Source organism: Nicotiana attenuata, chromosome 11 (genome assembly GCF_001879085.1).
Source record: "Nicotiana attenuata strain UT chromosome 11, NIATTr2, whole genome shotgun sequence".
NCBI classification, from domain to species: Eukaryota; Viridiplantae; Streptophyta; class Magnoliopsida; order Solanales; family Solanaceae; genus Nicotiana; species Nicotiana attenuata.
Window position 1 is genome coordinate 47561644 of NC_031999.1, and position 13881 is coordinate 47575524.

A 13881-nucleotide genomic window follows, 5' to 3' on the forward strand; every position below is an offset into this window, starting at 1 on the left:
CTGCTGCATCATTGCCTCGAGTCTAGCAAACCCATCTTCCTGTCCCCACCATATTGCTGCTGAGAAGGATGATAACCCTGCTGCTGATTTTAATTGTTGTATCCTTGTGGCCTTTGGTAGGGCGCCATATTATTGTGAGGTCGTATGCCTCCCATATTTCCATTGTTGAGCTGTGGCTAGACTGGCCTGTATGGCTGATTCTGCTAGCCCCAATTCTGACCACCCTGTCTCTGGCCACCATAATTAGACACATAATTCATGTCCTCAGGGTAATGATGATGATCACTTTCAGCATTCCATTGGCTACCAATTGGCTGACTAATGCAAGATGCGCATAAGCCCCCATTGGTTGTATCTACAATGTGCATCTGCTGCTTCTGCCCTGACTCTTCCACCTTTTTGGTGAGTATACTCATTTGTGTCATTAAGGTGGCCATATTTTCAGCAAGAGTGTTGGATGGATCTAAGGGCACTGAGTGAACTACTGGAGTGATAGGTGCATTCCTGGTTGTCCAGCCTGAATTCTGTGCCATCTTGTCAAGCAGGACCTGGCTTTCTCTCCATGTTTTGCTCAAGAATGCTCCACCAGCTGAAGCATAAACATTAGCCTTTACGCTATCTGTCAGACCCATGTAAAACTGCTTCCCCAACATCTGCTCTAGAATACTGTGGTGCAGACATATGACCAACATCCCTTTGAATCGTTCCCATGTTTCTTGCAGTGTTTCTATTGATTTCTGTTTAAAGCTCAAAATTTCATCAATTTGCTGAGCAGTCTTGTTGGGTGGATGAAACTTATTCACAAATTTCTTGACTAACTCCTCCCAGGTCGTGATGGAATTGATGGGGAGTAAATTTAGCCATGTTTGGGCAGCTCTAGTCACTGAGAATGGAAACAACAACAGCTTTATTGCTTCCTGAGTTATGTTGGGCTGCCTTTGAGTTTTGCAGATTGACAGGAAATTCTTCAAGTGATGTTGAGGATCTTCAATGTATGACCCCGAAAATAGTCCCTTGTTTTGCAACAAGTGCAGCATGTTGTTTGTGATTTGAAAAGATTCGGCATGTATCTGCGGGACTAAAATCGCTGTGGCCGAATTCTCAGCTGTGGGTTGGGCCCAGTCTTATAGAGGAGCCTCTGGCACAAGAGGCGCCACTACTTGCGCAACCGGATCTACCTCGCGATCCCCCATGTCTGGTTCAAAATGTTCAGTCGATTGTTGTTTTTTTTCTCTGGTTGGCCCGATTCAAGGCCTTGAAAACTTTCTCGGGATCTGATAATGCTTCAAATACTTCACCAGTTCTCGATGAGTTTCTAGGCATGCACCTGTACAACCAAGTTAACAAACGTTAAAATTTCAATGTATAGATTGAAAATAAAGAAAACTGACTACACTAAGAATTTTTGTATTTCTTTCATCTGTAATTGATAACACTGTTAAATCCCCGGCAACGGCGCCAAAATTTGATCACGCCTAACTATACCTTATAAAAAGGACAGCGGTCGTTGCAAATATAATCCGAGTATTCAGCCTTGAGTCGAATCCATAGGGAATTAACCTACCAAATACTTTTGTTAGACTCACTAAATTCTTCGTAATCAACTTCCCAGATATTTGGAATAATAATTGGTGATATTTTTACTAACTAGAACTAAGTAAATTTAAGTAAACTAACAACTAAATATGACTGAGTTGTTAACAAATAAGAGAAGGATCTAAGGTTGTGATTTCCCCTATTGATGGAATCCCTTCCTGTTTATGTTTCGCATAGATTTGCCTAATCGTCTCTATCGATCATGAGCACTCTTACTACCGTAAATCTCTCCCGAGTAATTACGACAATTTACTAGACGCACTCTCCCGAGTTACGCTAGCTGTCTTTTATTACAGCTCACTTTAGATCGCACCCAAGGTTTCGTTATCCCTAATCCCACCTTAAAACCCTCGATTATTGATTCCTCATATACTTTGGGAGTGGTGTTGTTCAACAATTACCTATATATGCACTCTCTCCTAAGTAATACATACTAAATAGGCACAACTAATTGAGGATCCTATCAATTAACTACAACAAGAACGCAGTTGAACAAATAAAGATTAAACCGGACAACTATATTAACATAACAAGAAGTTCATCCTCAACAGGTTCCATCAAAACCGTAGACAAAATAATTAGCTACTCATAATCGTGTTCATAATAGCAGCAAAATTCTAATGAATGATAAATACAAAAGGAAGAAAGGTAGAACTCGATGTCGAATTATACTCCTTGCCTCTTCTTCCTTCAACTCAATTGTAAAAACCTTGATAATGTCTCTTTGGGCGAGCTGGACCTCTTATAGGTTAAGTGGAATTACCCCCAAACTTCCAAGTTTACCCCTGAACTTATGTGCTCTGGACTGGACTAGCGCGGCCGCGCTCGAACCGCGCTAATGGCCGCACATATTGCATAGTGTTCTGCCTCGATTTTCTGGACTAGCGCGATTGCGCTAAGGCCGCGCTATGATGGTTCAGCATTTTATCTCTTCTTTTTGTTTCTTCTTTCACACGTCCTCAGCTCCGAGGGGCTTCCTTTGCTTCAATTTAGCTCCAAACACTGTTCTAAGTCTCCATAAGCACAACTTGCTCCTGCAAAATATGAAATTCACAATTGGAGCCAATTTATCGTCATTTAACCATCCCAGAACAATGAAGCATAGTCAAGTTGGGGCATAAATAGTTGCCAAACTACATAAATCTAGCCTATTATCAGTGCCATAATTGGTGCATTGCATGAAGGTTGGCGCAAAATGGCCTAGGAGATGAACAAAAAACAGGGAAGTATGGAGGTTGGCACTAGACCTGGCATGCGAAAGAACAAAGAAGAAAAAAAGAAATAACTGGGAGTGTGCCAGAAGTCGCGCGTTGCACCAACTCTGGCACGCGACTCAGCGTGTCCTTTTTGAATTAGGAGAGCTCAAGGACGCCCCACATCAACCCTAATTGATATAAATACATCATAAAACGTCCTTTTGAAAGGGAGAGACACAACTTTAGGGTAAGACAACACCCAAGGAGGCGAGAACACGCTGGGAGCAAGGAGGAAGATTCAACCACGAGTTTTTCCCCTTCTTCTTCCTATTTTTATTGTTGGTTATGAATTTGAGTATTGTGTTTTCACATACTTTTATGAATAGCTAATTTATTATCTAGACTTTTGGTGGAACCTCTTGGAGGATGAATTCCTGTTATATTTTAATATAATTTAACCTTTGGATTTATCTACTTGTTCAACTATGTGCTTATTTTAGTAGATTGAATGGCCATCAATTGACTATGCCTATTTAGTATGTGTTTCTTGAGAAAGGATATATATTTAGGTGGTTGTTGAACAACGTCACTCCTAAGGTATATGAGAGATTAATACGGTAGGTTTAAAAGCGGGACTAGATAAAGAAGCTTTGACGTGATCCTAGTGAGCGGTAAATTAGTGCGAGATAGCATAGTTTGAGAGAATATGACTAGTACATTATTGTAGTTGCTCGAGAGAGAATTACGATAAGTCGAGTGCTCATGATCAGTAGAGAATACTTAAGCAAAATTATAGGAGATGTAGCAGGAAATATTCGGACAATTGGGGAAATCATAACTCTATGCCTCCTTAATCTTGTCTCCAACCCTTAGTATCTTTAGTTGCTATTACTATTTTAATTTGTTACTTAGTTATTTAGATATAAGAATCTTAATATTCATAACTTAGGAATTTATTCAAGCTTGTCTTCTTAGTGATATTGAACAGTTATAGCGAAATCTTAGTTCTCTGTGGGATTCGACTCCGGACTCTTAGACCGAATTATATTTGCAGCGACCGCTTATCCTTTTTAGGACTAGAGTTGGGCTTGATCAACCATATTATGAAATTTTTAAAGTCTTTTACCTCCACTTCTTGAACTGGATTCCCCTGCACTCCGTCCTCTATAGACAGAATACTATTGAAGTCCCCCATTATTAAGCTTGGGCCAGTGATTCCATTCATAGTTCCTTTCAAATCCTCCCATAGTATCTTCCTATCTTGTATGCTATGCTTTCCATATACTGAAACAAAGTTGAAATTGGTGTTGCAATGCCTCAAACTCACCTGCCCTGCTATGTATTGTTCATGAGCTTGTTTCACCTCAAACTCCACCTTTATTTGGTACCAAACTACCCAAATTTACCTCCTGGTGACTCATCATAGTTAGCAGCCCATTGCCAATTACTGAACACCTTTCTCATTATTGGATCAAAATTATTTGCCTTAACTCTATTTTCTAGGACAACCATTACTATCACATTATTCTCCCTACAGAATTTTTTTAGTTCTTTTTGCTTATACACTTTATTCATACCCCTAACATTCCATGTCATGATATTCATCATGATATAGTATTTATTTTTGGTCCACCTCCTCCTTCATTTCTACTCCTCTGCCCTCTTGTTTCCTGAGCTTCAGGTAGCTGCACAATTTTCTGAGCAGTGTCAACTAGAGCTTTAAAAGCATTACTAATGTCTACTTCATCCTCTCTTGTGGTTCCCATATGCTTTGATGCAGACTTCCCTCCAGCAACCTGCCATTGCTCTTCTTTTCCCTGCTGAATAGGCATTGCTTCCCCTTCTAGTTACATTTGGTACATGAACCTACCATGAGCATCAATTTTATCCACCTTAGGATCAAGTACCCTTACTATTCTCCATTCTTGCTTTATTTTCTGGTCATTGCCTCTCTGCTATCCTCCCTCTTTATTCTGCTTTTGTTGGTCGCTACATGAGTGACCAATTTGGCAACACGTTTGGCAGTACTGAGGCTTCCAGTCATACTGTACTATCTGCTCGATTACCTTTCCCTTAGGGTCGTATAACTTGATTGATCCTGGTAGTGGCCTAGTAATGTCCATTTCAATTAACACCCTTGCATATGATACTCTGTCAGTCATTGTAGTACATGCATCCGCATATAAAGGCTTCCCTAACCCACTTCCAATTTTGCTTAAGGCCTGATTACTCCAGTAACTAAGTGGTAGCTTAGGAAATTTAACCCTTAGAGGGATAATTTTGAGTATTTCCTCACTAAATCAAATCCTTCCTTCTATGGTCGAAGAATAATTGGTCTGCTATTCATGCTATACGGCCCATTCAGAATCACTTCATCCCTTTCTTTACAACTAGTCATCAAAATTATGAAGTAGCCATCGTTATGGAAAAGTACCTTAGGTTTCCTAACTTTGCTCCATTGGCTTTCTATGAATCGTTCAATTGCCCTAATAGTTGGAGTATTTCCCACTATGTACAATATTATAGCTCGATTCCACTTCTGATTCTCCTCTGCAATGTCTTCATCCAGCAATTAAACAACTATTTCCCCATCCTGTATCATCGGGGGAATATATGATAGATTCATACCTTTAACTGCAAGTTTGTTCTCACTAAGCAATCTAGCTCAGGATCTTCCCCCAGTTCCACTCTGTGTTGTTTTCACCTCTTGCATGTTCTTTGCACTGTTAATTATAGTACTGCTCTGGTCCTTTGGTAAGTCTGCATTTACTGTTCCATTGTTTTTCAAATTGCTCGTACTCGTACCGCCTATTGAGGTCGGCGCAGGTACTTCTTTGACTCCAGTGTTCATCATCGGCGTCACAATGGTGACTGACTTCACCGGTGTTGTCAATTTAGTTCGAATGTTTCTTAGATCTGGCCAATTTAGGTCGTTGTCACTATCTAGATCCAAATTTTCTTCCTCTTTCATTTTTTCTTTAGCTTTTGATGATTGTTTTCCTTGCTCTCTCGTGATGATATCAGTTAACTTCCTTTCTACCATTGATGTTTTGCTGGTGTTCCTCTTTGGTCGTCCTCTTCCTCTCATTTCCGAAGAAGGCGCAGGTTAGTTAGCACCTAACATGCGCCGAGAGAAAAAAGACTAAACTCTTTTAGTAACTGTAAAGTTTAAAGTCCCACGCTTCTGATTCAAATTCTATGGCATCAATAACGGACATATATTCTATTTCATCGTTAAATAGAACATGGGTGGCTACACTATAAGGCCAGTAAAGCAATCCCTTGGGGTCCCAACTTTTTGAGGCCCTATTTTTTTCTTAAAGATATATTGTATATGTATTATTAAAAAAATATGTGTACATTTAAATTTAAAAAGATTTTTTGAACCGAAACTTTAATGTGAGGATCGTTGTTTCCTTGCATGGGCAGTGTAGCTATTTTTTTGCCTCATTTATATCCTAACAACTAATACGAACTCACATTATTATTTATATACTTACCTTTTCAATTTTTTCTTTTACTATTCTTATTCTTAATATTGAAAAGTGTAACGACCTGGCTGGTCGTTTTGAGTATTTTAGTTCTGTTTTCCTATTTATTGACTCCTCTATGTTATATTGTGGTTATGTGATTTGCTGGGATAGTTGGTTTGGTTTCGGGTGAGGTTCGGAGTGAATGGGACACTTAGTCCCAAAATGGAAGCTTAAGTTGAAAGAGTTGACCGGAGTTTGACTTTTGTGTAGACGAATCGCAATGGAGTTTTGATGGTTTCGATAGCTTTGTATGGTGATTTTGGACTTAGACGTATGCCTGGATATTGATTTGGAGGTCTATAGGTCCTTTTGGCTTAAATTGACAAGAGTTAGAAAGTTGAGGGTATAGAAGATTGAGAAGTTTGACCGAGAGTTGACTTTATTGATATCAGATCTAGATTTCGGTTCCGGAAGTTGGAATAGGTTCGTTGTATCAATTATGACTTGTGTGCAAAATTTGAGGTCAATTGGAGTTGGTTTGGTATGTCTCGTCATTAGTTTTAGAAGTTAGAAGTTTATAAGTTCATTAGGCTTGAATCGATGTGCGATTCGTGGTTTTGGTATTGTTTAATGTGATTTGAGACTTCGAGCGAGTTCGTATCGTGTTTTAGGACTTGTTGGTATGTTCGAACGGGGTCTAGAGGGCCCCGGACATGTTTCGGATTGAGTTTAGACCATTTGTGCTTGCTTGAGATTGCTGGTTTTCTGATTTTCTGGTTTCTTTCATCGCGTTCGCGGAGGATATGGCACGATCGCATAGAGTAGTTAGTGATTGATGGATTTTTACTCTTCGTGTTCGCGAAGTCAAGGATGCGATCGCGTAGTTGGGGTGCTTGTGCATCGCGAACGCATTCGTGGGACCGTGTTCGCGTATAAAGAAGGAGAGACTGAGCTAAGGCACGCTTTGTTCTTCGCATTCGCGTGGCCATGACCGCGATAACGTAAGCTGAGGATGACTGGTCACTGCGTTCACGACTAAGGTCACGCGATCATGTAAGTGGTTTTGTGAGCAGGGAGAATTTTGTTCTCCGCGATCGCGAGTGCTTTTCCGCGATCGTGTAAGGCAATAACTGGGTAGCAATATATTATTTCCAAATTGAGGGTTTTGTTCCATTTTCCATCTTTTGAGATAGAGACCTCGGGTTTGGGCGATTTTTGAAGAGATTTTCAAGGAGTTGATCAGGTTAAGTGATTTTGACTCGGATTTGATTATTCTAGATGAATCTATCATTGGTTTTCCATTTAATTAGTGTTTTGGGTTAGAAAATTTGAGAAAATTTGTGAAAACTCATAAGCTATATTTTGAGGATTTGAAAGGCGATTTGAGGTCGGAATTGAATAATTTTAGTATAGTTGGACTCGTTATTTAATGGGTGTTCGGATTTCGTAAGTTTGGTCGGGTTCCGAGATGCGGTCCAGGGTTGACTTTTTGAGCTGGCTTTTTATTTTTCTTTAAAGATTGCAACTTTATTGTCCGAAATAGTTTCCTATGGTTTGTATTTATAGTATAAAGTTATTTTGGATATATTCGAGCCGTTCAGAGTTGGGTATTCACGAAAAAGGCTTACTAGTGGATTTTGTTAGCATGTTTTGAGGTTAGTATCTTGCCTAACTTTGTGTAGGGAAATTACCCCTTAGGATTGCAGTTGTTTTATGTCAATTAATGTACGTGAAAGCCATGTACGCAAGATGACGAATGGGTATACGGGCTATATGTGATAATTGACTGGTTTAAGCTATGTAGATTCTATTCATGCTTTTAATCGAATTGATATAACATGTTATATTCATCATCGTTAATCTATCCTCACTTGCTTTACTTGACATTGTTATACTTATCTCATCTCTTACTTGTTATTTGCCCTTACATGCTTAGTTGAAGTTACTGTTTCCTTATTGCCTGTTAATTATTTGATTGTTGAGTTACCCTTCTTAAAGTTGTTATTTCTGGAATATCTTATTGTTGAGTTTTGGTGTTGAAGTTGTAAAAGCAGTGATCACATTGAGGCAAAGTTATAAATTATTGAAATACTATTTTTGTTGAGTTATTCACTTTCAATTGTTATTGTTAAGACTCTTGTACACATTGTGGTTGAGCCATGAGCTATTTATTGTGGAAACGTTGTTATTATTGATTCTTTTGGCAAGTTGTGATATTTGGGCACTTGAGGTGCGAGTTGTGATATTGATACGCATATTGTGGTATAAGGATAGGGGTTGATACGTATGCGGTGAGATAAGGTGCGCTTGATACGCGTGTTGATAGTAGGGGAACTACTTGAAGCCACGCGGTGTGATAAGATGGGCTAAAACGCGGGTAGCTATTTTGAAAAAAAATGATTTTTAAAACTAAAAGCAAGGCTCCCGTGGTGATTTAAGAAAAGATTGTGATTGTGATTTTGAAATAAGATACGAGGTGGTACCTCGGATGTGATTCTTGTTGTTATCTTTATTTACATCACTTGTGTTTGTCTGCACCGTTTCCTTGGTGTTCTTATTATGTGTTCCTCCCTTGATGCCTTTATTGCCTTAGTTTTAGTGTAGCTTATATTGTTGTATTTCTTCATTGTATGATTTTCTTGTTTCCATTATTACTGTACCATACCTGTTAAGCTTCTTTATTTATTCCAGTAGGTGTCTTGACCTGACCTCATCACTACTCTATTGAGGTTAAGCTTGATACTTACTGGGTACCGTTGTGGTGCACTCATACTACGCTTCTGCATATCTTTTTTGTGAAGATCTAAGTAACTTATACCAGGCTAGACACCAATGAGTAGATCTTCCTGATCGGAGACTTCAAGGTATACCTGCCGGCGTTCGCAGGCCTGGGAGTCACCCTCTGTCCTTATTTTTCTATTGCATACTCTTTATTTAGATAGTGATATATTAGAGATGTTCAGTATACTTGTATAGAACATATGACTCAGCCTCATAAGATTTTGAGAGTTATTGTCAGCTGTATTGTGGAGTTCTTTGATGATAGCTAGTTGGCTTAAATTTGAAGTTCTATTACTATTTCCGTTATTCTTCATGTATGTTAGGCTTACCTAGTCTTAGAGATTAGGTGCTATCACGACATCCTACGGTGGGGTATTGGGGTCGTGACAAAAAGTCTCTCAATCGGCAACTTACCGCGGCTTACAAGTTGTCTTCTTCAAAGCATTATAACAAGCAATCATTATATTGAAGCAATACAATATTTTTCGATATCATTATATAAGCTTATCTTGCTCTATAGTTTCTTACCCTTTGATTTATGCTACTATTATTTCTTGTACTTCAATTATCTTATTTATCTGTGATAGCTACTGCTCCTTTTTAGACTGCTTTATCATGACTTATTCGTTTTCGTTACTTTCATTTTCATACTGCATTGAATTGATTGTCCTTATCTAACCTTTATTTTGTCATGCTTTCTCTTGAGCCGAGGGTCTTTCAGAAACAACCTATCTATCTCCCAAGGAAGAGATAAGGTCTGCGTATACTCTACCTCCCCAAACCCCACTTTAATTTGTGGGTTTTCACTGGGTATGTTGGTTGTATATCTGCTTATCAAATTCTTGAGCCAGTTTTATTATTCTATCTTTATTTTTTACTTTTTCTTTGCAAATTTATTGTTGATATTCTTACTTAGGGCCTCTCTCTGAATTTTGGCTTTAGGCCCCCAATCTTGTTGAGATGACCGTGGTCATAGATAGATGATTGAAGGTTCCTCCAACTTGAGGACATCATAGTCTCTTAATTAATATTACAAGAAGCTAAGAAGTTTCAACATATATATATATATATATATATATATATATATATATATATATATATATATATATATATATATATATATTTTGAACTTAGCTACACAATGTAATTTTCCGGCTAAGGCGTGTCTTACACCCCTTAGACTAAGGTGGCCTCGTCACTAAGTAAAGTTAAAATAAACTGTCTTCTCCTATGCTTAAAGAATAGTAATTTTAGAACATATCTAGCTTATCAAATCTTTTGTTTCAATAGTACAATTTTCTCAATTAAAAGGAGCAGCGATCGAGATCTTTTTTATTTTAGGAGCTCGAACCCGAAGCCTCAAAGGTAAAAAGATCATATTTATTCCACTACAGTACCTTCCTTATCTTTTATGAAGTTTTTCTCGTGTAGCATTTATACTTATTGTTTTTTCAGTGGTGTTTTTCCCATCTTTTTTTTTTCTTTAAAAAAAATATTAACTGTTTTTTATTTTATTTTTTTGAATGTTGGATTTTATTGACATGTCTAATTTATCATTTGAAGGAGAGAACTAAGATCTCAATTACTAGATAAGTAATAATCGATATCCCTTATTATTTATAAAACTGAAAGAATTGAGAATGGTAAATGGAAATAAATAGGAATATTTGAAATTAAAAATTTTAAAGATGTATTTCACCTTGTTTTGGCTTCACTCTAACTGAAATAAAAAGTTTTTTGAAGAGTTCTCTCATGTCCGTCCCTGTCTGCCTTTAAAAATAACGTTCATATTAGTCAAAATAGATATTTAATGATATTTTTAATATTTAGGACTTTAAAATCAATTATAATTTATTTATTAATTAAATGTTTCCTTATTTGAAACACTTATTACAATAAAATGATAATTAACTTAAAACATATGTTAAAACGGAAAACACTGTAATATATACAAGTTAAATATTTTTTTCACCTCTCTTTTCCAATCCCATTAGTACTAGGAATTATATACCAGAATCCAACTGAATATGGTCTTAATTACGTACTCCTATACCTGTCATAATTAGGATTGGATTCCCTACAATCCCAACATGGTGCCTATATATACCCTTTAATAGGAGACATATTTCTCATAGTAATAAAAATCAGTCTCTTTTTTATTCTTTATACAAAACAAGGGATTTTTTTTCTCAAGAATTAAATATGAAGGTGATCGCAGCCTATTTGTTGGCTCAATTGGGTGGCAACACTAATCCTTCAGCTGATGATTTAAGGAAAATCTTGAATTCTGTTGGTGCTGAAATTGATGAGGTGAAAATCGAATTATTATTATCACAAGTCAAAGGCAAAGATATTACTGAATTAATTGCTGCTGGTAAACAACAATTGGCTTCTTCTACTTCTATGGCTTTTGGATGTGGTGCTGCTTCTTCTGTTGTCAATGGTGCTGAAAATAATGTTGCTCAAGTTGCTGTTGAAGAGAAAAAGGAGGAGGAAAAGAAAGAAGAGTCTGATGAAGAAGATTTTAACTTTAGTCTTTTTGATTAGAATAGTTTTATATTGCTATTGATGGCACCATCTTTGTTAGTCATCTTGTCTTAGAATTAAGTCTAATTTGCTGTTATTTTATGCAATAGTTTTGTTTTTAATTCTATTTAGGTTGAAATTTTTGTTCTTAAACAATTTTTCTAGTATGGCTATCAAATTCAACTGACTTTATCGTGTCAATATAAAATTTTTTGCTCGTATTTTCTTTTTTCATTACGGATATATATTCTGTTTGAGCGTTAGATAGATGATTGGAGGTTCCTCCAATTTGAGGGCAACATAGCCTATTGATTAATATTACAAGCCTTATGAATTAGATCTTCCTTACGTTTAACCCAACGGCTGAACCAAGAAATCCATTAAGGACTGTCAAAATATAAAAAAGTAAAGAGAAACAAGAGAATTTGTATGATCACGCCCAACTATGCCTTCTAAAAAAGGACTCTGCGGACGTTGCAAATATAACCCGAGTATTACGCCCAGGGTCGAATCCACAGAGAGTTAACCTATCAACTGCTACTTTCAGACCCACCAAGTCTTCAGAACCAGCTTCTCAAATATTCAGATTCTCAGTTGAGTGTTCTTTAGTAACTAGCTTGCAAGTAACTAAAAGGCTATAACTAAATTAAAAGGGTTGTAAACAATTATGAGAGAAAGCTAAGGCAATGATTTCCCCTATTGATGGAATCCCTTCTGTTTATGCTCATACAAATTTACCAACACATCTCTATCAATCATGAACGCTAATCTTACCGTAAATCTCTCCCGAGTAATCACAGTAATTTACTATTGCACTCTCCCGAGATACACTAGCTTACTTTATTTAACACAATTCAATTTAGATTGCACCCAAGGCTTCGTTATTCCTAATCCCGCCTTTAAACCCGCAATTATAGATTCCTCTAATAATCTAGGAGTGGTGTTGTTCAACAAAACCCTAAATATGCACTCTTTTTCCAAGTTATGCACACTAAATAGGCACAGCTAATTGAGGATCCTTTCAATTAACTACAATGAACACGAAGTTGAACAAATAAAGATTAAACTAGCAATTTGTATTCACATAAACAAGAAGTTCATCACCCAATAGGTTCCATCAAAGCCTTAGACAAGGAATTTAGCTACTCATAGATATGGGAGAATAAACTAAGATAGAATTCATCATAAAAATCAAAAGAAAAGAAGAAAGATGTTTAGAGTACTTTCTCAGAATTGTTTTCCTTGCTAAGAAACCTAAAAAATCAATACATGCCTCTCTTGGGCGAAGTCTAGTGTTTTAAATAGGGTTTAGGTCTAAAAATCCCGTAATTGACACTTCGGTCCCCGAAGTTACTGCGCCTGCCGCGGTTCTGCCGCGGTCGCGGTAGAACCGCGGCCAAACACCCTCGCGGAATCACTGAGGTTCTGCAGCTGCTTCCCACCGCGGTTCTGCCGCGGTCGCGGTGGAACCGCGGTGGATCCAGTATTCTGAATCTTCGGCCTGTTTTGCACGGGTCACTTGGGAAATTTCATAGTTGGCCTCTTTTTCATCACTTTTAACTCCAGAACTGCTCCTTAGCCTTCCTTATACATATATCACCTACAAATCATGAAAAGCACTAATAAGAGCATTTTGTCATCACTTTTAGCATCAAAACTACACAAGAAGGTGATTATTTAAGGTGTGATTATAGTCACATTCACCTATTATCAACACCCCACACTTAAACCTTTGCTCGTCCTCGAGCAAACTAAACCACACTTCTAGGCCTAACTGTTCAATGCATTGCCCCAATTTATGTCACACCTGCTGTTATCAAAGATTGACCTAAGCGGTGCACAATCATATCTCAAATGCAGACTCTTATGCCACGACACACTTGTGCTCACTCTAATTACTCTAACAGAAGTGAAGACTCACTTTTTCTTCCTGAGTCATATGCCCTCACATTAACAAAATTTGAGAGAAGTTCCACACACATAAAATTCCACAACAAGGAACCCTATATAGAAAGAATTCGCTCACTCTCAGCAAAGAGCATTCACATGCCACACAGACACACCATAAGCTTGCCCCTAGTGTAATACTCCACTAATCGAGTCATTCAGTCAAAGATCAAGAGGTCTTTATAGGTTGTAATGTAGGCTAAGGGACGGGTAGGATATATTTGGATATAGTGACTAACCTCCCTAAGCACTTTTAATACACACTTCCTTTTATTTCACCTTTATGTTCAACCCGATCATTATTCCATATTTTGTTTCACTTGTGACCCCCACTTTTCGTTAGGTACAACTGGCTTCTTCTT

General features: G+C 37.6%; 1 protein-coding gene across 1 annotated transcript; it reads left to right on the forward strand.

Annotated features, from left to right (window-relative positions):
- Nucleotides 11249–11593, forward strand: LOC109235050 (60S acidic ribosomal protein P2-like). Its single transcript, XM_019401061.1, has one exon. The coding sequence runs from the start codon at nucleotides 11249–11251 to the stop codon at nucleotides 11591–11593; it is 345 nt and encodes a 114-aa protein (XP_019256606.1).

Coding starts and splice junctions, on each gene's coding strand:
- LOC109235050 (XM_019401061.1), top strand. CDS start 11,249: ATGAAGGTGATCGCAGCCTATTTGTTGGCTCAATTGGGTGGCAACACT.